This window comes from Canis lupus, chromosome 7 (assembly GCF_048164855.1).
Source record: "Canis lupus baileyi chromosome 7, mCanLup2.hap1, whole genome shotgun sequence".
In the NCBI taxonomy this organism is placed as follows: Eukaryota; Metazoa; Chordata; class Mammalia; order Carnivora; family Canidae; genus Canis; species Canis lupus.
The window spans coordinates 4,757,176-4,783,606 of NC_132844.1; the positions used below are offsets into that span (position 1 = coordinate 4,757,176).

The following is a 26,431-nucleotide window of genomic DNA, read 5'->3' on the forward strand; positions in this document are numbered from 1 at the left end:
CCCGCCCCTCCAGGCCCCGCCCCCCGGACTTCCGAACTCGCGACGCCCGCCCCTCAGCACGCCCGGGGGCCGCGCGGGGTCACGTGGCGGAAGTGCGGCCTCCCGCCCGCCGCGGCCGCTCGCTCCCAAACCGGAAGTTTATGTGGTTGCCTGGGAGACCGGACGGGGCGCCCCGGGCGGCCCCGTGACACGCGCGGCGGAGCCCACGGAGGCCGGGCGAGCGGGCGCCCCGCGGCGGAGGGAGCGGCAGCTGCAGCCCGGGGCGCGGGGACGGTGAGGTAAGACGCGGCCGCGCCCCGGTACCGAGGGGAAGGCTGAGCCCCGGGACAGCGTCCAGGCGTGCCGTCCTCCTCCGCGCCCCTTGGAGATGCTCGCCCGCTGTCGGCCGCGTGCGGAAGCGTCTCCGGGAACCCCGAGGCAGCCCTGCAGGTGCGCTGCTCCGCGTGCGGCCGGACGGTTAAGTCGGGCTGAGCAGCGGCTTGCCCGGGGCAGGCAGACGGGGCGGGGGGCGGCCGGAGCTCAGCCCAGGGCGGTTGCAGGCTCCGGCCCCGGCCCCGGCCCCGGCCGCAAACCACGCCGCCGTCGTTGCCCAGCGCAGCGGGACGAGGATTTCCAGGGGCCCGGGCCGCAGGTGCGCCAGCGGGGACGGCAGGCCTGGTCCTCCTGATCCGATTCCAGCTCTCCGTTGCCTTTCTGCTCTTTGACCAAATGTTTGTTTTATTACCCGTTGGAAATGTTCTTCTGCACCCGACTGCCTCTCCCCACTTAGGCTCCCGGACTACAGACCCTTCCAGCCCAGCCAGCTCTCCAGCCCCCTGCACTGGGTCATGAAGCCCTTCCCAGTTTACCTCCAAGCACAGATGCTGTGCCGTAGGAGAACCTGCTTTAGACGTCAGGGTCACGGAAGGCCGCTTTGAGAGGAGACTGATGTGGCTGAAACTGCAGGCGTCTGTATTAAAGAGCAGAGCAGGTTATGTGAAAGGTGGGTTAGGCCCGAATTACAAAGGATTTCGGGTGCCTCCTCCATGGAGGAGTTCTGTCTTCAGACTGGCTCACTGAGATTTCATACAAGCAAAAATATTCTGCAGGAACTCATGCTTCACAGTGTTTCATGTTTATCACCTAAAACCAAACTCTCCCCCCCCCCCCCAAATAAATTTGCCCCTGCTCTGCGTTCTGGGCAAATACTCCACGCTGACATCACCACCCACCTGTCATCTTTGTAAGGAATGGGAGATCCTGCCTTGATGCTTCTTTCTTTATCTCTCCTCACCAAGTCCTGACCATTTTACCTCTGTAGGTATTTCTAAAACCCAGCCTCTAGGCTATTATCACAGCCTACTTTAAAGATTTTATTTATTTGAGAGAGAGAGAACGCACACCAGCAGGGGGAGCTGCAGGCAGAGGGAGCAGCAGGCTCCCCGCCAAGCAGGGAGCCCGACGTGGGACTCGACCCTAGGACCCTGGAATCATGACCTGAGCTGAAGGCAGATGATTAACTGACTGAGCCACCCAGGTGCCCTTATCACAGCCTACATTTGAAACTTTTTTGGGACAAGCAGATGGGCGTCTTCCTTCGGCTCGGGGCCTGGTCGCAGGAGACAGGATCGAGTCCCACGTCGGGCTCCCTGCAAGGATCCTGCTTCTCCCTCTTCCTTATGTCTCTGCCTCTCTCTCTATGTCTCTCATGAATAAATAAATAAATCTTTAAAAAATAAAACTTTTTCACCTCTCACCAAAACTATTCCCCTAGCTCCTAATTGGTTTTACCCCCCTCTAGTCTTCTGTTCTCCCACCTTTCACCCCTGAGTAGCTCCCTGAAATAAAAATCTGCTGCATAAAACCTTTGGAGAATATAATCCGACTTCATTTGCTCCCACCCACCACTCTAGCTCTGTCTCTTTGTTCACATTCCAATATCAGTATTGCTATTAGTCCCTTACGTGTGGTTTCTCGCTTCCTGTGATCGCATCATCCCCTGGATCCAGAATGCCTCCTTTGTCTTTCACCTCCTGTGGGAGAGGCTGCTAGCTATCCATCAAAATCCATTTGCCCTTTCTTCCTAAGCGCTTAAGTTCTTTTTTTTAATTTTTTTTTTTTATTTATTTATTTATGATAGTCACACAGAGAGAGAGAGAGAGGCAGAGACATAGGCAGAGGGAGAAGCAGGCTCCATGCACCGGGAGCCTGACGTGGGATTCGATCCCGGGTCTCCAGGATCGCGCCCTGGGCCAAAGGCAGGCGCCAAACCGCTGCGCCACCCAGGGATCCCTAAGCGCTTAAGTTCTAACCCAGAGCATGACTACCCCAGCTCTGCTACATTTCCCAGCCGAATTTGCAGTTACGGATGCCAATAGAATGTGAGCAGAAAGCCCAGAGAGAATTCTTCCCTCTGACTGTTAAAAAACCTGTTGTTTTTTTTCAACCTGGATGGAGCTAGAGGGTATTAATGCTAAGCGGAAATAAGGCAATCAGAGAAAGGCAATCATCATATGATCTCACCCATATGTGGAATTTAAGAAACAAAACAGAAGGTCATAGGGGAAGAGGAAAAAATAAAACCAATAATACATTATATGTTAATTAAATTTAAATTTAAAAATTGAAAATAAGAAGACCTCTTTTTTTAAAAGTTTTATTTATTTATTTTTAGAGAGTTGGGGAGGGGGAGAGAGAGAGTGAGAGTCTCAAGCAGACTACCTGATGAGTATGGAGCCAATGTGGGGCTCGATCTCACAACTGAGACCATGACCTGAGCCAAAATCTAGAGTCGTGTGTTTAACCTACTGAGCCACCCAGGTGCCCCCAAACCTTGTTGCTTAAATCACTGAATCTTTGTGACAGTAGCTTAGTCTCCCCTAAGAGCACCTGCCTTATTCCTGCCTATCTTCTCAATAATCATACATATTTTAAAGAATTTAAGAGAAAAAATAAGGATTTTTATATTAACCCAGATAGTTAAATTCTCTGTTGCTCTTCCTTCACTCCTAAACATCCAGGTCTTCCTCTGGTGTCCTTTCCCTTCATTCCCAGCACTTTTTTTTTTTTTTTTTTTTTTTTACACTGGTTCTGTTGACAATAGCTTTCTGAGTTTTCCTTCATCTCAGAATGTCTTTATTTCACCTTCATTACCGAGAATATTTTCACTGGCTATAGGCTTCTGATTCATGGTCCCTTAGTTTCCACAGTCAGATGTGTTATTCCAGTGTCGTCTGGCTACCCTGGATTCTGCATTCAATCTTTGCTCTTTATATAGTTTGGTTTAGAGACATCTAGGCATGGTTTTCTTTGAATTTAAGTGCCAGAGTTCACCAAGATCCTGGAATCCGTAAATATATGTCTTTCACCAAATCTGGGAAGTTTTTAGCCATTACTTTTTCACATAATTTTCCTCAACCTCTTTCACCTTTCTGGGACTCCAGTGACTTGTATGTTAGACCTTTTGATAATTGTTGCACAAGTCCCTGATGCTCCTGGGTCCTGTTTTTTTTCCAGGCTTTTTATCCCATTCTGCTCTTTAGCTTACATCATTTCTGTTGACTAATCTATCTTCAAGTTCACTGCCGCTTTCTTTCATCATCTCCGTTGTGCTATTACACCTATCCAGTGAACTTGTTTCTTTCAGACACTGTACTTTTCAGTTCAAAATTTCCACTTGGTTCTTTTTCATACTTTGTTCCTCTGCTGAAAGTGTCTTTCTTTACATTTATTTCATGTGTGTTTGTCTCTCCCCCGCCCCCCCATACATCATAGCTGCTTTAGCGTCTTAGTCTGAACATTCCAACACCTCACCTGTGTTATCTCAGGGTTGTTACAGTGATTGCCTTTTCCTTCAGGATTTGGCCACATTTTCCTGGTTCTTTGTATGACAGGTGTTAACCTTGAGGCTCCGTGGTTGAGCGTCTGCCTTCAGCTCAGGGTGTGACCCCAGAGTCCCAAGATCATAGGGCTCACTGCAGGGGGCCTATTTCTCCTCCCTCTGCCCATGTCTCTGTGTCTCTCATGAATAAATAAAATCTTTAAAAAATAAGTAGGGATCCCTGGGTGGTGCAGTGGTTTAGCGCCTGCCTTTGGCCCAGGGCGCGATCCTGGAGACCCAGGATCGAATCCCATGTCGGGCTCCCAGTGCATGGAGTCTGCTTCTCCCTCTGCCTGTGTCTCTGCCTCTCTCTCTCTCTCTCTCTCTCTCTCTGTGACTATCATAAATAAATAAAAATTTTTAAAAATTTTTTTAAAAAAATAAGTGAGTGAGATTTTACCAGCAAAAAATGAATTTATTTGGGAATAGCAGAGAATTGCAGTCTGGGACAAGAAGCTGTGGGAAAACCATTAGCAAGTCTGGAGAACAAAGGAGAAGACTCGTCTTTTATAGAGGAAAAGGGGAAGTTGAGAGAACTGTTATAAACCAGTGTTTGCTGGAGGAAACTGGGAATTCAGAGTACAGTAGCTTTTCAGTGGCTGAGTTGTAACAGTCTCACTGGCTGGGCTGTTGCCAGAGGAGGAGGAAAACCTCTCCGCCTTCCTGCTGGGATATAGTAAGGTTGTAATCAGAAGTAGTAACCAGCTTGCCCCCAACAAGGTATGTTTTCTGATGTTGGTCTGCAACTGACCGCGAGTGGCAGGGCCTGAGAGCCCCCCTGCTGGCCTCCAGACTTCATTTTATACAGGGTTCCTGGGGATCCCTGGGTGGCTCAGCGGTTTAGCGCCTGCCTTTGGCCCAGGGCGTGATCCTGGAGTCCTGGGATCAAGTCCCACGTCAGGCTCCCGGCATGGAGCCTGCTTCTCCCTGCTTCTCCCTCTCCCTCTGCCTGTGTCTCTGCCTCTCTCTCTCTGTTTACGTCTATCATGAATAAATAAATATAATCTTAAAAAAATATATATATCAAATAAATAAATAAACAGGGTTTCTTCTATCACAAGCCATTTTCTTTTGCATCCCAGACCGTGTAACCATTAATGTTGTGCTGACTCTGGATCCTGTTAAAATCCTCCTCTGGAGAATGTATGTTTGTTTAAGCAGGCAATCAACCTGGCTGAGTTCACAGTACACGTATCACCTTCCGTGGGTGATGGTTTCTATCTCAGTTCAGCTTTCCCAGCCTCTGGGTCTGTCCGGAACAGGTGCCACTCGGGCAAGTCTGAGCTTTGGCCCACGGTGTTCGACAGCTAGCTGTCAGGGCCTCTGCTGTGCTGCGTTGGGTGTCTTGCAGACAAGGGCGACTCAGTAGAGAATCGAAGATTTACGGTGGTTCCCACACAAAATTAGGCCTTCTGTACCCTGTCCTCTCCCTCGTCCCTACTCACTTCCCAACTCACAGAGGACCCTTTCCTCAGTTCCCTGGATGGAGGGACAGGGTTTCTATCACAGTGTTAGCTACCCGTGCAGCTACCCAGCCGTCCTCATATTAGACCTCTCAGGACAAAACTGCAAGAAAAAAAGAGGAAAATAGGCCAGGAAGCCCATCCTCTTCCAGGTTTCTTTTCCAAGGCCTCCCCTTCACAGTGTTTTACTTTTCAGAGTCCTCGGGCAGTTGTTACCTGAATTTTGTCATGAGTCTTTAGTTGTTAGTGGGAGAGATGGACGAGAGTAGGCTTATGATGCCAAAGCTGGACCAGAACTCTTCTATCTTTAAGAATCCACTTAGGCAAGGGGCACCTGGGTGGCTCGGTCGGTTTTGGCTCAGGTTGTGACCTCAGGATCTTGGGATTGAGCCCCACGTGGAGACCAGAGGTGGAGATGTTCCCCCTCATCTCCCCTTCTGTCCCTCCCCGGGCTTGTGCTCTGTCTCTAAATAAATAAATGAAACCTTAAAAAAAAAAAAAAAAAGAATCCACTTAGGTGTTACTTCCTCTAACAAGCCTTTCCTGACCCTCCTCTCCTCTCTGTCTCGAGGCTGTTTTAGTTCCGCTCCTTAGTGTGTAATTCTAAGAGTCCACCTACTTCATACAGAATGTTCCTATTTATGTGTCATCTTCCCTACGTACTCGGTGTCTGAAGGGAAGGCACTGTATCTAATTTGTCCCTTAGCATAGTGCCTGGCACACATGGGTCTTCAGTAAATGTTTGTTGAATGTATAGACTTTCTCCAATCATCCTAGCCAAAAATCTGAATTCCTGGATAGTTATGCCACTCCTCAATTTTCTTACACATTCTAGCTTGTATTATAAATATCTTAGCGCTTAGCTTTAGTTTCCTAGTAGATTGTAAGCTCAAAGTTGTGTGTCTCTATCTCCCCTGCAGGCATTGAAGTATATACTTAATAAATATTACTTAAGTGAATTAAAATCAGTAAACTAATTTTAAAGTTAAATGTTTTATTTCACCCTGATTAAACTTGCAAAAAAACAAAAACCCTGGAGGGTATTATGCTGAGTGAAGTAAGTCGTCGGAGAAGGACAAACATTATATGTTCTCATTCATTTGGGGAATATAAATAATAGTGAAAGGGAATATAAGGGAAGGGAGAAGAAATGTGTGGGAAATATCAGAAAGGGAGACAGAACGTAAAGACTGCTAACTCTGGGAATCGAACTAGGGGTGGTGGAAGGGGAGGAGGGCGGGGGGTGGGAGTGAATGGGTGACGGGCACTGGGGGTTATTCTGTATGTTAGTAAATTGAACACCAATAAAAAAATTAAAAAACAAAACAAAACAAAAAAACAAAAACCGCTAAATGGAAGGATCTACTACTTTCTAATTCTCCCCCCTTCTTCAGTTCTGAAAGTGGCAGGTACTTTTTCCAATTGCCTCCAGAGGTCACTCACCACCTTTTAAGAGAAAAAGGATGATTAAAATAGCATACTGCTTTGTGCAGGTTTCTCTTTAGGCTAATAGTGAGGATAAATTTTTTGTGAGACAATTTAGGAAAAATAAAGATGTTGATGGGCCATTTTTTCAGTTGAAAATAGATAAGGCTTTTTTTTTTTAATGTTTTCTTTATTTATTTAATTTTTATTTATTTGTGATAGTCACACAGAGAGAGAGAGAGAGAGAGAGAGAGGCAGAGACACAGGCAGAGGGAGAAGCAGGCTCCATGCACCGGGAGCCCGACGTGGGATTCGATCCCGGGTCTCCAGGATCGCGCCCTGGGCCAAAGGCAGGCGCCAAACCACTGCGCCACCCAGGGATCCCTAGATAAGGCTTTTGTTTTAAAAAGAGATCTATTTGAGAAAGAAAGAGTACATGTGAGCAGGGAGAGGGACAAAGAGGGAGAGAATCTCAAGCAGACTCCCCACCAAGTATGGATCCCAACGTGGAGCTTGACCCCACACCCAGAGATCATGGCCTGAGCTGAAACCAAGAATCCCAGCTCAACTGCTGAGCCACCCAAGCACCCCTCAGTAAGGTAACTTTTGTTTACACTATGTACTTTGAAAAGTTCAAAGTAATACTGAAAGAATCTCACATGGGTGTCTGATGAACTTTTTAAAAATCTCATTAAAAATAAAAACTTAGGGATGCCTGGGTGGCTTAGATCATGATCTTAGGGTCCTGAGATTGAGCCCAATGTTGGGCTCTCTGCTCAGCAGGGAGTCAGCTTCTCCCTCTGTCCCTCTCCCCTGCTCATGCTCTCTCAAATAAATAAATAAAATCTATTTATTTTTTTAAAGACTTTATTTATTTATTCACGAGAGACACACAGAGAGAGGCAGAGACATAGAGGAAGAAGCAGGCTCCATGCAGGGAGCCCGATGTGGGACTCGATCCCAGGACTCCAGGATCACGCCATGAGCCGAAGGCAGGCACTCACCCGCTGAGCCCCCCAGGCGTCCCAAATAAAATCTTTTTAAAAAAATAAAGTTTAAAAATACTGATTTTTAAATTTCCTTTTTTAAAAAGACATAAATTTAGGATTTCCTTTACCTGGATTGTATTGTAACATTCAAGACTACAGGACTCTGACCTGCCATCATAATAGTCTCTTATGCTGTTTTGATCAGATAAAAATCTTTGGCCTACCGTACTGTTATTGGTCAAAATCAAGTTAATCAAGAGAATAAAAACAAAGCAACCCAAGGTGAGAGATTGGCTACTTTAGGCTCCAATAGAAATGAACTAACATTTCTTCAGGTATTAAGTGCTTCAGGAGCAATTAGAGTCATCTGCATGAAAAAGGAAACTACTTTAGAGCTTTAAGTGCCCTTCGAGATAGGATCTTCCCTGTGGGTAAGTGGAGGAGGCCACTTCTCCAGGGCTGGGTACCGCTCTGCCCTGGAGCAAAGCCATTCTGGTCTAATCCCTGCCATCTAATACCACGCTTGCTACGTCTACTTGGGAGAAGTCCAACCCCTTTGCAGACATCCCCACAATGACAAGGACTGTTGTGTTGCCAAACTAGGAACAAACACCAGTAGCAGGATTTTTTTTTTTTAATTTCTACGCAAACTACAGAAAAGCCCACCTGTTCATTGATTTAGTCATTAAATAATTACTAAATACCTAGTCTGTGCCAGGCACGGATCTAACGGTGACAAAAAGCAGACGAAAGTTCTTGCCCTCGTGGACAAGGTAGAAAATTGACAAACGCGTGTGTAATACGTCGATAGTGGTAAGCACCCTAAGGAAAAATAAAGGAGAATGAAGGGGATAGCTAGTGATGGAAAGGGGTTATTTTAATTTAAGGTAGTGTTGGGGCAGGCGCCCCTGAGTGACATTTGCACAGAACCCCTACTGCAGCGAGGGACCCAGCCCCGCAGGGAGGAGAGCAGGCCGGAGCGAAGAGTAGGAGTAGGAGTAGGAGTAGGGCAAGTTGGTAGAAACCCCCCCCCCCCCCCCCCCCCCGGGAGAGCCAGCGGGGTTCCTGGGTGTGTGGGCCTTCTGTTAAGGACTTTCCGGGTGTGTTGGAAGATACACGAGAGAGAGGAGCAGGAGGGAGGGCCGAGAGAGCTGTTTTAATAATTCTTTAACAAAATTTCTATAACCCAAACTGGGATCTAAAAAGAGTCACTGGAAAGTTCCATTGTGGACATTTGGAAGGATTGAGAGTGAACCCTAGATCAGGGAAGGAAGGAGGTAATAAAATCCAAGGTAAACAAATTATTCAAAATATGTCAAAGTAAAGAGTTACGGCAGAAGCAGCTTGGGAATTTGCACAGAGACGTCCTGGTGGAGTAGCTGGAGGGCAGAGAGAAAGGCAAGCATTGTGTACACCAGACCCCAGGTTGGGGGTCAGAAGACACGTGAGACCTGAGTCGGGGTTGGGTGGGAAAGGGCTTTAAGAGAGGCCCAAAGGTGAGGAACCACCCAAAGTGGGTTGAAAAATAATGAGTTGATCCCTTTTACCCAGTGGAAAGTTCTTTCAGAGTAATAGGTAAGTCTGGAAAGGTATCGGGGGGCCAGACTGTGAAGGACTTTGAAGACCAAACTGAAGACATAACCTTTTGACTTTAGGAAGCCATAATAGGCTTCTGAGGAGTGAGAATACCATGATGAAAGCAGAGGACTAAGAACTCAGGGTCAGTACTGCCAGTTGGACCGCCGTAGGAAGAAACTAGAGAAAGGAGAATAACTTTAATGGTTTTATGACACAGATTAGCGAAGTGATCGCTATATTTGCCCCACACTGGCTTGGTAAGAATGGAAGGGTGGGAACGGAGGCACCAGATCCCATGACCTTGTGTGTGTGTGTGTGTGTGTGTGTGTGTGTGTGTGTGTGTGTGTGTGTTCTCTGCGTACACGCCCAACGGTGGCTCCTGAAGTTCTCTAGAAGGCGTAAGATAGCAATCCGGTTGGAAGGTGGGGAGAGTTAGGGGATTTGTATTCAAGATAAACCATTTTTGGGATCCCTGGGTGGCGCAGCGGTTTGGCGCCTGCCTTTGGCCCAGGGCGCGATCCTGGAGACCCGGGATCGAATCCCACGTCGGGCTCCCGGTGCATGGAGCCTGCTTCTCCCTCTGCTTGTGTCTCTGCCTCTGTCTCTCTCTGTGTGACTATCATAAATAAATTTAAAAAATTAAAAAAAAAAAAGATAAACCATTTTTACTTCAACCTTAGGTTTATTTAGAGTGGCTGAGGGTAAGGGGCTAAAGGAGATTTTAAGTGGGCTAAACCGTTCCCTCTCCCACCCCACGCCACCCATTGGTACTAATCTTGATACAGTCAAGGTGAAAAGTGGTGTGAAAAATATGGCCCGAGGGACTTGACTCTAACTCTGAGGTCTCTTGAGAGAAAATTATGTACAGTGGAAAATGTTCCCCTAACCCAGGTCTTGAGGAGGAGGCTGGGGCAGGGTCAGCTCAGTCACCCGTCACCTTAGGACAGAAACTCTTACTTATTATTTCAGTGGGTGGACCTGCTGGGAGCCCAGCAAAGGGAGCTGAAGTAGTCAGAATCCATGCAAATAAGTCAAACTGAGTCATCAAGCAAAAGGGCCTAGTGAAGAACAGGAGCTGAGCTGATCAGCCAGAGCAAGGGGCTCGGGAAGCCACAAGACTGAGGCATGAAGACCAGGACGCGGACCCAGCTCCCAAATAGCACATGCATAATGCCCAACTTCCATCTGGGTTATATAATGTCAGTTACCATGAATAATTTATCATATAACGGCGTCCCTTGACAATTAGGGAACATTAATTATACCCTGGAAAGCATTGCTCGGTAACAGTGCACTGGAGCTCCCTGGTTAGGTTTTCAACTCCTTCCTGGTTTCTTTGATGACAATTTCATACAGAAACAAAAATAATCTGCTCTGGACTGAATTGTATCCCTGCCCTGCAGGGTTATGTTGATGCCTCTCCCTCCACGTGCTAGTATTTGAAGGTGGGCCATCTGGGAGGTAATTAGGTTTAGATGAGGTCATGAGGGTGGGGCCCCACAGTGGGATTAGCGCCCTTATGAGAAGAGGAAGAAAGACCAGAGCCAATGAGCTCTCTTGTGAGGATGCGGGAGGCAACCTTCCCAAAGCCAGGAGGAAGGCCTTCCCTAGGAACCGAGTTAGCCAGCACCTTGATCTTGGCCTTCCAGTCCGAGATGTGAGAGAGAAATTCCTGTTGTTTAAGCCTCCCAGTCTGGCGTGCTTAGTTTTGGCAGCCCAAGCTGGCTAGAGTAAAATTTTTCATAAGGTTTTGTGTTTTTAATGCAGGTGACAACTCTTCACCTGGACTGTTATAACTGAGTATTTTCTCTTATACTCCAATATTTTACATGTCGACCGATTATTAAACCTAGAAAAAAGCAGCCCTGTTTGGTTAGTAGAATGTACTTAAACCCTATTAATAATAAAGATGGGGGGGGAATCTCTGGGTGGCTCAGTGGTTTAGCTCCTGCCTTTGGCCCAGGGGGTGATCCTGGAGTCCCGGGATATTGTTCTGCGTCAGGCTCCCTGCATGGAGCCTACTTCTCCCTCTGCCTGTGCCTCTGCCTCTTTCTCTCTCTCTGTGTCTATCATGAATGAATGAATGAATGAATGAATGAATGAATTAGCATAAGGGGCTGTCATTTAGAGACTATGAAAGGAGGAAGAGAGATTGAGAGAGTGATAAATGAATGAGACAGATGAGCCACTCAAGCTAGACCAAGGTCAAGTCTCTTCGGGAATCAACTTTCCAAAGTTAGGGACTCAACTGTTCATCCGGAACTGATCAGTTCCCAGAAAACTGACCGATATGACCAGACCCCAAGATGCTGATCTGTGGTATGCCCTGTATCTAGGATTCTCAAGATTCCCAAGACACCCCTTCCCACTTAGTTGGTTAGCTGCACCAATCTGGACATCAAATAATAGGTTAGCTAGAGGTCAGCAAGCTAAAGCCCACAGGCCATATCTGGCCACATCCTGTTTTTGTAAATCAAGTTTTCCTGGAGCACAGCCACACATGTTTATTTAGTATTATCTGTGGTCTGGTTTTGCACCATATGTGATTGAATTGAGTAGTTGTGACAGAGACCTAATAGCCTGAAAAGCTGAAAATATTCACCAGCTGGCCCTTCACAGAAAAAGTTTGCTGACCACTACTTCAAGTTTCTCTATTACAGCAAAAAAATTGGGAAGGGATTTTGCTATGTCCTTAGAATCCAGGGGCGCCTGGGTGGCTCAGTGGTTGAGCGTCTGCCTTCGGCCCAGGGCATGACCCCAGGGTCCCAGGATGGAGTCCCACGTCGGGTTCCCTGCACGGAGCCTGCTTCTCCCTCTGCCTGTGTCTCTGCCTCTCTGTGTCTCTCATAAATAAATTAAAAAAAAAAAAAAAAAAACCTTAGAACCAGATAAATTGTCCTTTTCCATTGTCAGGCGAATTTTTTTGGCTGTATTAGCAAAATCAGAATCCCAGAAGTGTTAGGGATGTAGTGACAAATTCCTGTCCTCTAAAATGCTCTTTTTAAAAGTATCCTTGACTTCTGAATTCTGAGTCTTCCCATCCATTTAGCCCTGGTTGTTAGGATTTAAAATTTCTGTCTGTCCTTTCAGGGAGATGACTTAGACCTGTCTGAGATTTAGATTGTGCCCTGGTCTTAGCAGCAATATCTTTAGAAGTCATTACTATAGTATGTTATTTTCGCAGGTTTCCACAGATAGCCACTCCTATCCATATCAGCTGGATTCTTAGTAGTTTCAAAATGTGAATCTTACCCCTCCCATTTTAGGGGTAAGATTTTCTGACTTTGTCCACAGATTCTTTTTTTTTTTTTTTAATTTTTATTTATTTATGATAGTCACAGAGAGAGAGAGAGAGAGGCAGAGACATAAGCAGGCTCCATGCACTGGGAGCCCGACGCGGGACTCGATCCTGGGTCTCCAGGATCACGCCCTGGGCCAAAGGCAGGTGCCAAACCGCTGCGCCACCCAGGGATCCCTGTCCACAGATTCTTAGAATGTGTTCCATCGGTACCCCCACAGCATGTACGGACTATCTGAGTTTCTCAATACTTAATCCTAAAAAGAAGTAAATTCTCCCACAGGTCAGTAGGGTCACAGGAGCACTCGGTTAAACCTCTCAGTAGGGAGCACTGGAGAGACATGGTAGGAAGGGGGCCTCTGGTGGCCCCGGGTCGCATTTTGCTTTCTCTTGCCCTTGCTGCATGATCTAACACCCATCAGGGTGAGGTGGGGGTATCCCCACAGCTGTGGCAGGGTCCCGGACCTTGTGGGCCCAGTAACCACCTTTCCCCAGTCTTTCCAGAAGCTGACCCCAGTCACCAGGCTAGCAGTAGCTCCCTAACTCTGTTTGCACATCTGCTCACCAGCCTCAGCTCACTCGTGCCCCAGAGGGTTTTTTCCGCTGCCCTCCCAACCCAGACCTCACCCCCCGACCAGGCCACCCCACCCTGCCAGCAAGCCCACTCCTGATGCCTTCCATATACACCTATATATACCACATTCTCCAGTCCCCGTGCATCACCAGAGCATCTGGTCTAGCTTCCCTTCTCCAGCAGGGGAAGCCTCAACATACTCACCTGTTCAAGCCCCATCTGTGGAATTAGTCTCCTGACTATGTGGGCCCTTTCCTTGGCCTTGGGGCAGCCATGCCAGCCAAGCTCTCCCCAGTCTTGATCCTACTGTGGCCAACTCACTCCAACTACACTGGCTGAGTTCTCTGGGGAAATGTTCCCAAGGTAGAGAAAGTCAATATGTTCATGTTGATATGTTGGGAAACCATTTATTCAACAAATAATTACTGCGCACCTTCTCTGTGCCAGGAATTTATCTAAGGGTTGGAGATAAAACAAAAACTCTACCCGTGGGGCACCTGGGCAGCTTAGTCGGCTGAGCTACTGACTCTTGACCTCAGCTCAGCTCATGATCTTAGGGCAATGAGACAGACCCCACATCAGGCCCGGACCCCACATCAGGCCCTGTGCTGGATGGAGCCTGCTTAAGATTCGCTCTCCCTTTCCTCTACCTCCCCCCGCCCCCGCGTCACTCTTTCTCCCTCTCTCTATATATACATATATTTAAAAATTTAGATAATAGAATTATGGTTAATGCCCACAACCCCCCCCCCAAAAAACCTACCCTAGTGGAACTTAACAGTTTAGTGGAAAAGCCAAACAATAAAGAAGATAGATGAAACATAAATTGCTAGTGATAACTGCTAGCTAAGAGAGAAAAAAATTAACTTGGGGGTGGGGTAGAGAAGAGTGAGGGAGGGGGGATTAAGTCTTACTTGGTTAGGGAAGGACTCCCAGAGAAGATTCTTCAGCAAAGCCCCAAAGGACATGGCAGGGCAGCCCACGCAAGGGGCGGCAATGCCAGGAAGGAAGTGGAAGGCCGCAGGTGGCTCAGGAATAGAGGGTGCGGTGGGGGGGGGGGGGTGCTTAGAGACCCAACAGGTATAACAGGTGCCAGAGCAGGGGCCAGAATGTGCCAGCCGGCTGGTCACGGCAAGGACTTCGGCTTTTGCCTTTTCTTTTTTTTTTTTTTTTTTTGGCAAAGTCATTGTTTTTATTTTTATATATGTATTTTTGACTTAATCTTTTCTTTCTTTTCTTTTCTCTATCACTCAAGTCAGTTAACATATAGCGTGGAACCGGCTTCTGGGCTTTTTCTGAGAGAAATCGGTAGCGGCGGGAAGATCCTGAGCAGAGGACTGACTGCACCTGACAGGTTCTGACTGGGTCGTGCTGGCTGTTCTGTGGAGAATCGCCGGAGGGGAAGCAAGGGAAGGGAACAAAGGACAAAGGAGATCAGGGCGGTGCAGCTCAGCGTGGTAGCAGGTGGCAACAGTGAGGAGCACAGCCCCTGGACGGATGTTGGAGGTAGAGCCAGGAGGACCTGCTGGCGGACCAGAAGTGGCTGGGAGAGTAGGAGAGAGGGCGTGAGGATACCTCCAAGCTTTGCACTCCACACCACCAGAAAAATAAAGTTGCCATTCACTGGAACGAGGAGAGCTGCCAAAGAAGCAAATTTTGGAGGGAATATCAGGAGCCCAGTTTGGGATATGCTAAATTGGGAGATTCTTTTTAGTCATGCGCTTAGAGGTGTTAGGTGAGCAGTTGGATCTAAGGGTCTGGAGAGGTACGTGCTCCATTGCTGATGTAGGTGGCAACTCAAGTCATGAGCCTGGCGGGGTAGAGTAGAGAAGGGGTTCCAAAACTAAGCTGTGCTGTATTCCCAGTGTCCAGAGCTAGGAGAGAAATCAAAGGAGAATATGAGCTAAAAATTGAAGAGAGTGAGTAGAATTTTTTTTTCAAAGTTTGATTTTTTTGGTCTTTTCTAAATGGATGGGAAGTAATGAGACAGCTGCAGGAGGCACATGGGTTTAAGAGGTCTTTTCTCCTCCCAAAATGGGAGAACTAATAGCATTTGCATATGCTAATGAAGATGATCCAGTAGAGAGGGAAAAACTGATAGGAGAGAAAAGACAGTTGAGGAAGTGAGAAGTGTTTAATTTGAGGGGTAGGAGATGTAGGGGCAACTAGTGAGCTGAATTTTCAGAGAGCTGTTTGGATTCTTTTTTTAGATCCCAGGAGCAAGGGTGGGGGACAGATCAAAGAGGAACAGATCTGGTAGGTTGAGAGTGAGGGGGGATCGGGAGGAGGGAGTAACAGGAAGGAGAGCTCAGAGTTGAAGAGCAGGCCAAACGGAAGTGAGAAACAGGGAACGAGGTGATCCTAAGTCATGGCAAGAGAGAGGGATGATATTGAAAATTTCAAAGATGAAGCCATTTCCAGAAACGACAAAGTTCCAAGTGTTGTTATTGAGTGTGAGTGGAAATAAAGTTGCTCCCCATGAGTATTGAACGTTGGACCACAAGCCATTTGCTGAGCAACTGACAAGTACAAGAGTGACCAGGGAGGTCCACAGATGCCTGCGACAAGGACAGGTGGTTAAGCTGAATGGGGCGAGTGTGGGAAGCAAAGGGTCCAACTATGGAGGAGACCACTATTTGGGGTAGGGATAGGGAGCTTCCTGTCCCTGGAAGAGTTCAAGAAGACACTTGTGACTCAAGGATTTTAAAAAAGAATTTGTTTAGATTCATTAGTAGGAGATTTGAGAACTTGCTGTCTTAAGCCAGATAACTGTAATTATTTGATTTGAGCAATAGCTCTAGAAAAATGTTTCCTGTATATATTAGAATTTTTTTTTCTATAAAAATTATTTTTCCAGGAGAGTGAATTTTGTCCTGCTTTGGATCAGTAGTTTGTCATATCCATTCTCTCCTGGTTCTCTTTTTTATTTTTTTTTATTTATTTATTTTTTTTATTTATGACAGTCACACAGAGAGAGAGAGGCAGAGACACAGGCAGAGGGAGAAGCAGGCTCCATGCACCGGGAGCCCGACGTGGGATTCGATCCCAGGTCTCCAGGATAGCGCCCTGGGCCAAAGGCAGGCGCTAAACCTCTGCGCCACCCAGGGATCCCTCCTGGTTCTCTTAAAAGCCCTCCAGTGGCCTGCACGTTCTGGCACCTATGTGCAGGCATGTAAATAACTATCAGAGTTGGGGCGCCTGGGTGGCTCAGCTGGCTAAGCATCTGCCTCCAGCTCAGGTCATGATCCCAGGGTCCTGGGATGGAGCCGTGTCTGGCAACCTTGTTCAGCAGGAGTCTGCTTCTCTCTGTGCCCACCCCTGATCCCCCCCTCCCCATTCATGCTTGCTCTAACAAATAGAATATTTTGAAAAAATAAGATCATAATTATTGGAGTAAATGATATATCACAATCCCACATTCTTGAGTTTAATGTAGAAAATCTCTTTAGCACCATCAAATGTAAATAATGATTTGCTTTGTAGTTAGGGCACATCCAATCATCATCTTCTGACTGCAGAGTCAGTTTTTCTCACTGCGTATCCACCAAAATTCCAACCTGGTTCTTGATCATCCCCTGAAACTGTCAGTGAGTCAGAGGTTCCAAGTAACGGCTGAATGTAATAAGTTGAATCAGCCTAAGTAACATAGGAATGTAAGTCAGCCTACAAAAAAAGAGTGTCAGAAATCCTTTTTGGACTCTCCAGTGCTTTGGGATCATTTCTATCCCCATCACTTGCCCAGGAGAGAGAATGGTAATGACACCCAAACACACTTGGAATAAATACATGCATGCAGCTTAAAAAGCACACAGCTTATTTTTCTTTTATTCCACGCAGATGGTTTCCTTCAGTAACTTTTCCTTCCCTCATCTCCCCAGGGAATTCCATAAAAATAATCACAAAGCCTCACAGAAATTTGCTAAAAATTTTTTATTGTATTTACTGAGGATATCACATTGTTCTACAGTAAAATGATTTTATTCTCTAAATGATTACAAAGCTCTTCCCATTAAAAAGGTTTTGGTTACCTATATGAAATTGCACATTATAAAAAAATCAATCATAAATTATACTCTTTAAAAAGAAAAAAATCATTTTTTAAAGGCAAGTACTAAAATACTGCATACTGATCAAATCCAGCATAATCATTTCACACAGTGATCTATATTTAAACAACTATTGTGCCAAAAATGGCATCCTGTGTAGGCAGAGAAGCAGAGCCTCACTGCAGTCTACAGCGTGCACTTGGAATAACTTGGTTTTGATGTCTACGATATAGCATGTTTTTCTAACTTGGAAAATATGCAAATAATTTAGAATTTACTTTTCAGATAAACATGAAAATAAGTTGACGTGAAAAATGTCATATTATATGAGGAGATACTTAAAAAATCCAAGCTCTCTCTTAATACTGCAGGGTTCTGTGCTGTAGCTATAATTTTCAGGCTAAAATAAACTGATAGGAGAACAAATCGAGAAAATAAAAAGTTACCAAGCACTGAACAGTGCCTTTGCAATCTTCCAGCTCTCAAACCACCTAAATTAAGTCACATCAGAAGTTAGTAAAGGGATATTTAATCTCACTGTACAGTAACTTCTGATTAACAAGCCCCCATTCTCCTTTCCACATAGAAGTCATGTGAGCAGAAGGAGTTATTATTTCAGAGAATCCAGTATACTCTAGTAGATTCTAAACGTATGGTTTTCCTCATTTCCTACAGCGTATCATTTTCCTGATTTATATTTGTAAAATCCTCATAGAGTAAGACAGTCTATAAAAGTCAGCAGGATTAAATAAAAACCTGTTGTCCTCACTTCACCAGAATCCTACTTATAAGACATGAAGACTCAGAGGTCCATGTGGAATTTTAGTTGGGTGTCATAGTCGGCTACAACCATGATGCTGAGAACCCTTTAATAAATCTTAGGTCTGAGATCGCGGACGTTAACCTAGATGTAGCCCTTACTGACTTAAGTCTTTATGCTAAATCTGAAAGATGAACAATGATACTTCCAGTGAGAAGTTTTGTTTAAATGTAGCTCATTATCCAAGTTTAAAGACTGATGACTCCCCTCTACTTTTAGCCTGAAAAAATAGCTTAAAATACCTAAAGTTCATTAGAAAGCTATTTTGTACATATGTAAATATATATACAATAAAATATACATAAAACTTTTTCTATACACCCTCAGAGTTACAGAATACTTTAAATAGCTAACTTTGTGCTAGAAACATTGACAAGGGACTTTTTATTTTTATTTTTTGAGATATAACATTGTATGGGACTTTTTCCTTAAAGTTACTACCTTAGGGGGTATATTCATTACTAAGTTTTCATTTAGTGATCATTTTCTTATCAGTTTTATACTTTAAAGCCTTATGTGTTAACAAAAATTATATACCTCTAAGCAGATTTGGGAATTCCATTGCTTTTTATAGGTGAGGTTTTTGTCCTTAAATGTATATACAGAATACAACATGCATAATACTGCTGGATCTATACATTTCCTGTTGTGATATACATATATTAAAAAAGAAAAAAATCATTTTAAAAGGAACGTGAAATTTAGCACCAATTTTGATCTAATTTTTCTTTGGTACGAAAAAAAGGCACCAACTATAAAGTCTGCTCATTGCAATGGGGTCAAAAAATAGCACTCAAGAAACCCTCAGTCCCTGAAATACTATTCCAATATAGACTAAATTATGAGACTATGGTTAGGGAAGATCATAAGAGAAAAATATTTAAAATATTTAACAAATTGGCTCTTCTAATAATGGACAGATACTAAAAAGTATTATTTGTTAAAGAATAAAAGTCATACGTCAGAGGCTCCAGAATAGTATGACAGATTTAATCATATTTCCAATAGTTATTTTATACTGATAGTTCCCACCACACACACATGGTTAGTGACATTCAACTCCAAAATACTGTACAGCACTCACTGAAAGGCTAGAAACATCTTTTTTTTTTTTTTTTTTTTTTTAGAAACATCTTTAATAGATTGGGAACTTGTGGGTTAACTCCTACACCATTGCCACACTCAATGACAACATTTTTTAAAACTCCAGTGAGAGGAAAGATCATTGCCACGGGCCCTGTTCCACTAGGAAAGGGGTGCGTCCTGCAGGAGTTTAACATGTAAGCGGTAAGGTTAAGGCACAAGTGCATAGTCTGTTGTCAGTGATTATCCATTTTCCTGCCAAAGAAAACAAATGAAAACAAAACTTCATCATCAAGCTGCCAGTATAGTATGAAAAGCCACCAGTGAAGCATTTTCCTAAGTGTTCATTACTATATATTATAAATTTCTTGAGTTTTCCTATTTCAGATTATCCACAGGCCACATTAGAAGATACTTTTTTGTTCCTCTTATGTCCACTTATTAGAACAAAGCCCTTAAGAAATTTTACTGATACTGTGGCCCCTTTACCACTTGCACTCCCTTGCCTTTTAATCTCAGTCACCACTAGCTCCTTTCTGATTAAGCAAGAATTGATTAAGCTGGGCTTTTAGTCGGACACTGAAAGCTGAGGTAGGTGGACTGTCATGATCAAGTTATTTAGAGAGGTTTTACTTCATTCCCAATGTCTTTCTAACACACTGAAAAGAAATTGAAATCTTCTGTTTCATAAATGAGGTAGCCTCCTATGTATGTCAAGAAAACAGTACCATGGGAAATTTCCTTGAATGTATAGAGGTCAAGATGATTAATGTTTATTATTTAAAATAATTTAAAAGGACCATTTTAAAAAGGACAAGCTAAGAAAACTAGATCTTAAGTTTCAAGGTTTCTTTGAGTGATTCAAAGACGTGGTAATGAATCCTTTTGTGGGTCTTTACTGTCTCAGAAGGAGTCATCTGATTAAATCCACATTTATGTAAGTTCAGTAATTGTGGTTAAGTTGTATGCAGGTTTCCCGTTTGCTATGGGCATTTGGCCCTTTATTTTTGGGGTTGTAACCTATCACTCCATAGGGTGTTTATAAAACAAAGCATTAGTGTCTGCCCACAAATAAACTGATACAAAGGGCTATGACTGTGAAATTATAATGAGCCCATGAGCTGTCTCCTGTTGCTCCCCACCTGGTTATTCTTTGCCCCACAAACCATTCTCAAACTCAGCTCGAAATGGTCTTTTTGTCTCCTTTATACCTAAGTATCACCAAAAATCAGTGAGTGTAATATGAGCAGAATTAATGATTGTCAAGCCTTCCCTCTCTCCTGTGTTCTTACTCCACATTTCCACATCACCATTACAAATGGCAAACCTGAAAAAAACAAACAACAAAAAAAAAAAAAACGGCAAACCTGTTCTCTTTTAGTAACAAGGCAAAAACTTTGTGTTTTTAAGAGTTAAACTATGACGATGATACATTTTTCTACCAGCCAAGACAACACTTGTCTTTCAAATTAAAGAATGTAAATGTAAAACAAGAACATTTCACTTCCTTCTCCTTTTCACACATTTGAAAAAAAGCAACAATTTTCAGTCTAATGCAAAAATTGCTCCTCCGTGTTTATGCCGGCGACAATGAAGTTTTCAGTGTTAGAAGTTTCCTAAGGAGTTTGAAACTTAAATTGTTTACATAATTTGAAACTGGGGCTAATGAACGTGTCCTTTCCACTTGTATCTCTAGACTCTGGGAATTCACTCTTAACACCATTTACCATAAAGCGTAACACGGCCTAAGGCAGATTCATTAGGAACCGCAGCTGAGGGGCCCACTATTTTCCAAAGCATCCTCCACAATGTGCTCTCAGGACCAACATTTAGCAAAACTTGAATGGAATATGAAAATCAAAGTAAAAAATTATGCCCTCTTAAAATACGCATATTAAGAACTTGACAGCTTCTCTTCTCTGAAAGTGCGACCTTAAATGTTTAAATAAACTCTTATATGTTAGCACAAAAGATGCCAATTGTATAAGAAGCATATTACTTCCTCCCTAGATTTTTATCACGTAACTAATTTTTTCAACGTGGACCAATAGAACTCTATGCTGAAGGCTGAGAGCAAGCCATTCACCAGGTTATGTGAACTGGATGGGATTCCATCCTCTGAAGCCACAGGGACCAGTTATTAGGGCAGCCAGGCAGCCAGCGGAACTAGGCAAGGTTAATGGACTCCTCAGGTTTTTGAAGGATAGGAGGAAGTAAAGAGAAAAAGAAAAAGAAAAAAAAGAGAGAGAAAAAGAATGATAAGGAGAAAGAGACCAGGAAGAGCAAGCAGATAAGCCTAAGAAAGGGTGGGAAGGAGGACCCCTCGGTGCACCCACGCCCCTGATCACTGCCAATGCAAGTCCTCTGCGGTTTATAAATAACAAAGGTACAAATTAAAATATTCTTCAGTGCAGTTAAAAGGATTAGAATTACCAGAAGTTAAAAACAAACCTCTGCGGTTTATAAATAACAAAGGTACAAATTAAAATATTCTTCAGTGCAGCTAAAAGGATTAGAATTACCAGAAGTTAAAAACAAACCTGAGTTTACAGCTAAATGTACGTTTACTTTAAACGTGGAGAAAGCTGAAGCTGACAGAGCTAAGGTTTTCTCCATACGTGGGCAGAGCCCACAGGAGCTTCTGCACACAGGTGGAAACAGATTCTGGGGCTCGGGACGTATAGATGAAGTCCTGTGTCTGATTATGAAGAGCCTTTGAAGCTTCATGCAGCACTATGCAATCTTAAGTGGACATTACAATCTCTTAGTAGGACTGGAGACTAAGGATTGCACCTGTGATCAAAAAAAACATAAATTTTGAATAAAGTATCAATCTGGGTGGTTTATTATTACTGAAATGGATGGATTCCCAACAGTATCTACTGCAATAAAATTTAAAATGTTTCTGGAATATCCATGGGTGTCTGTTACAATGGTATCTAATTCAGTCTCCATAAAGAGGAATAATTGCTCCCTTTCTTACCTTGTTGGCCTCAAATGCTAGAAGCTTTTGAATTTGAGAATTTGCTGAGTGTTACCAGAATTAGGATGATGAGATAGAAAGCAGGGTTCTGACTCTGCTCTTTTCCTCTCAATGAAATGTCTAGATTGAACAAAAAAATTTAGGCCCACCAGGTCACTTTATTGCAATAACACTATGTTCAGAAATTAGAAAGGATTTACTTTGAAAGATTAAGGTAATGTTTCTTGGTCGAAAACACAACTCCTTATGAATATTTGTATTTTTCATTTTCTAAGTTTGTAGAACTTTAAAAACTTGACTTCTAGGACTTTCTGTACCAAACATGTTATGAAATATACATTTTATAGAAATTAGCATCTTTTTTATGCTTTTTAAATTTTTATTTTGACAGATCAGAACTCACGCTCCATAACAGGCTATGATAGTGGAGCTTTTTCAGTGTCATAGAACCTGCTTAATTCGTTGCATCAGACTGGAAACTGCTTGCATGTAATATTGTACACAAACACAATATTCTGAAATCTTTTACTATAGATACTTCAGCTACTTTGCCTTTAAAAAAAAAAAAAAGTAGGCTCCACGCCCAGCATAGAGCCCAACATGGGGCTCAATCTCAGGACCCTGAGATCAACACCTGAGCTGAGATTAAGAGTCTGGGCTTAACCAACTGAGCCACCCAGGTGCCCCACTTTGCTCTTTTATTATGGAACCTAATCAAGTAAGATCAAGTCTTTGAGTTTCAGATTATTACTTTTTTTTCCTCTCTAAAATCAGCCAAAATTTGAAAGGGAAAACATTTTGGAGGTCTTTACAAATATTCTTGTTTAGAATTCTTTCTGTAAAATTGGCAGGGGTGAGGACAAGTCTTAGGAGTCTGCGATGAAACTATAATAAAAAAAAAACAATTTACAATGGCAGGGTTGATGATTGGTCTTAGTTGTAAGTTTTTGCTTACATAACTGGGTATGAATAAATGAAGAACACAATATCATTTCTAAGTTGTGGGGGTTTTTGCTTTCTTTTCTTTTCTTTCTTTCTTTTTTTTTTAGAAAGCATGTGCCTATGGGGTTGGGATGGAGAAGGTCGGACAGAGGGAGAGGGAGAGAAACTCAAGCAGGCTCCATGCCCAGCGCGGAGCCTGATGTGAGGCTTGAACTCATGACCCTGAGATCATGACCTGAGCTGAAATCGACAGTTGGTCACTTAACTGGGCCACCCGGGTACTCCTCTAAGTCACTTTCTCAAAGTTTAAAGTAAGAATATGAATATGAAAGGGCAGTATTGTCAAAATATAGCTGTTTTTTTAGGCAATAGAACCTTCCAAGAAAACAAATTACCCAAGTTTCCTAAATATGAAAATATAGAAGTACTGAAAGGTGCAACCATGTGTATGTCATAGTAAACTGCTGAATGTCTTCACAATCAAAAGTCGTTTTAAATCCAATTAAAAATAAATTCCATATTTAAGCATTCCTACTTTGAAGTTTTGGGTTTTCTGTTTAATTAAATTAACTGCCTCAGTTCCCTCCATGTGTCCCCATCAACAACTGCAAATCCATATGCTCTTCAGGTTTCTATATCCTCAGCTAAAGATGAAGAAAGAACAGAAGCTGAAAGGAAAAGAAGGGAGATAAGAGATAAGTTTCTGTCCTTCCAGAGAAGTTCGAAACAGATGGATCCTGGAGGTGTTTTAGAAAGAGACCGCATTCTTCCCAGGTGAACAAGCTACATTTGAGGAGGCTCCAATACACATTTATGCTTAAGATTTAAATACACTTCGCATATTACTAACTTTCAAAGACAAATAAGAAACATGTACTAAAGTATAATTTCAGGATGAGGAAAGTGTTCCTATTTTTTATAGATGAGTTTAGGTCATGGTATGACTTTGGTTTTAATTTTAGGTCTTTGAAACTTGAATAGCTTACATACAAGTGTCTTCATATAAATGGAAAAAATACTGGGAATATTCACGGAGAGCATGCTTGGATAAATACCAATGAGTGCAAATTTTTGCCAGAAAGCTTTGGAAATACAGAAGTTGTTTCTTTTTATAAGTGCTTTTAACCTTTCAAGACCTATTAAACCAATTTGAGCAGTTGTTTCTGTCAGAAATATTTTCTGCACGAATAGAAAGATACCCCCCCCCCGCCACTTGTACCTGAAACCGCAACTTGATACCATGCTCCCTAAGCCTCTGTTGAAATGTCAAGTCCTACTGCTAACAAATCCCAAAGTCAGAAAAATTCTACGTTAAAATTGCCAGAATCTTTCATTCATTCTATTTATTGTTACACTTTAAACAAGTTCAGAAATTTGGGAGGTTTCTGGCTACTTGAGTAAAACACACTGCAAACCGAAAGAGAACAAACGTTAAGTGGAAGAAACGCCTGACTTCTGAGTTGCTCTGCCCTCCTGCACAGTAGCCTTTCCACATCACTGAATCTGAACACAGCGTTACCATCTGCTCCAAGCAGTTCCCCTGACACTGGAGCAAGTCAGAATAAGTTAATCTCATGTCTTATTTAACAGCAGGCAAGCAACTTTAACAGAGACTTGAGGCTTAGGCAGATCTCACATGGTCTAGAATCCAGGCTTAGATTTTGTAAAAAGTTTTCAAACAGAAGAAATTAGAGACACCAGGATTTAAAACCTCATAGGAGACAACAAACAGTATTTCCAGTCCTAACCAAATTGCAACCCTTTCATTATAGCTTGAGGTATTTGAAAATATTTGTACAAGCTTATTAGCATTCACAGTTTCCAAAGTTGCTTTTTACTGAGATCGCTTCAATTCTCACAATATTTGACTTTCTGACGTAAGTTTTCATACACCAGCGTCTCTGCCCCCACACTCACGGAAATATCAGACAGCCAGCTATTCAGTGGCAGAAAATGGTTCTTGTAGTAATAAGGGTTCTAGTTCCCAATTATTGTGCTATTCTTAGGATGTAATTAAAAAAATAAGAAATTTGTAATTCATATAAAAGGAAAACTTGCTTAAATTTCCGAAAGCAAGTCCAGTCTGGTGGAGGTATATAAGACATTAAATAACAGAGTCAGATTCCTTCTTAAAGATTCCAGATGAGCTTGACAGCAGAGAGTTCTGGTTCTCCAACATTTTCTCCATCTTTTCTCCTCCAGTGGTTTTATCAAGCTCTCTCTGCTTCTTCCCGTGGATCCAGGGGATAAGACAAAGGACAGCGCCCCCAATCAGGGGAGGGACTCCAGCGAGGTAAAATGCCACATCATAGGAGCCCAGCTTGTCACGAAGTAACCCTGGGAAGGGAAAAAACTGTCACCGAGAGAAGGAGTGTGGCTCTGTGGTCCCAGATCAGTCACACATTCCTTACAAAACAGGTCTGAAGTATAAGCCTTTCCTGATACGAGAAAGGAAGAAAACGTAGCTCTTTAGCCTTGTCACAGACTATAGGCCTGTGGGTTTGTGTACCGAGATATTACATGGAAAAAAATATTTGCAACCAAGCTTTGGCTCTTTCTTTCCTTCCTTTTTTTTTTTTTTTTTTAAGATTTTATTTATTGATTCATGAGAGACACAGAGAGAGAGAGAGAGAGAGAGAGAGGCAGAGACACAGGCAGAGGGAGAAGCAGGCTCCCTGCAAGGAGTTTGACGATCCCGGGTCTCCAGGATCTGGCCCTGGGCTGAAGGCGGCGCCAAACCGCTGGGCCATCAGGGCTGCCCAGCTTTGGCTCTTTCAAAACCATTCAGAGGCCTCTGGGGTGTTCAGACTCATGGTATAATGTCCCCTATTTCAGGGGAAGGTGGTTAAACCACCGACCTGAAACTTCTCTCATACACACATACCCCACAATGTCTACATTTCAAACCTTTCTTGGGCCTATTTGTTTATGAAATAACATGAAACTACTTCAAATTGTAATTCACAATCACGAAAAAAAACTATAGATCTGAGAGGTAAGATGAAAAAGTTAGATTGTTAAATATATTTGTCAGTACATGGGAGTAAGATGTTGGCATTCTGATAGATCCTTGAGCTCTGCCTCTAAAAACTGTTATTAAGAATATTCCTTATTTCTAATTTCTCTAACAAAATTCAGATTTTTTATTTATTTTATTTTATTTTTATTTTTATTTTTTAATTTTAGTTATTTATTCATGAGAGAGAGAGAGAAAGAGGCAGAGACACAGGCAGAGGGAGAAGCAGGCTCCATGCAGGGAGCCCGACATGGGACTCAATCCTGGGTCTCCAGGGTCACGCCCAGGGCTGAAGGCAGTGCTAAACCGCTGAGCCACCCGGGCTGCCCAAAATTCAGATTTTTTAATTAAAGAT

At 43.4% G+C, this 26,431-nt stretch overlaps 1 protein-coding gene and 1 long non-coding RNA gene across 18 annotated transcripts in view; one reads left to right on the forward strand and one right to left on the reverse strand.

The window, feature by feature from the left end:
- The first annotated feature begins 137 nt into the window (after nucleotides 1–137).
- Nucleotides 138–25,604, forward strand: LOC140636497 (uncharacterized). Of its 16 annotated transcripts, none has more exons than XR_012033690.1 (6): nucleotides 145–278; nucleotides 770–982; nucleotides 14,442–14,692; nucleotides 15,397–15,442; nucleotides 23,689–23,834; nucleotides 25,263–25,604. It is a non-coding gene; the product is annotated as an uncharacterized lncRNA (long non-coding RNA). The 16 variants fall into 16 exon arrangements; XR_012033702.1 differs by having other exon boundaries at nucleotides 14,446–14,540; XR_012033694.1 differs by having other exon boundaries at nucleotides 146–278; nucleotides 14,442–14,540.
- The window catches only part of SLC16A10 (solute carrier family 16 member 10), a 110,682-nt gene continuing 108,639 nt past the window's right edge, over nucleotides 24,389–26,431 (reverse strand). For both annotated transcript variants that reach the window (XM_072831740.1, XM_072831741.1), the window contains exon 6: nucleotides 24,389–25,397. In XM_072831740.1, the coding sequence (XP_072687841.1) occupies nucleotides 25,165–25,397 (233 nt within the window). In that variant the 3' untranslated portion in view covers nucleotides 24,389–25,164. The remainder of the gene's footprint in view (nucleotides 25,398–26,431) is intronic.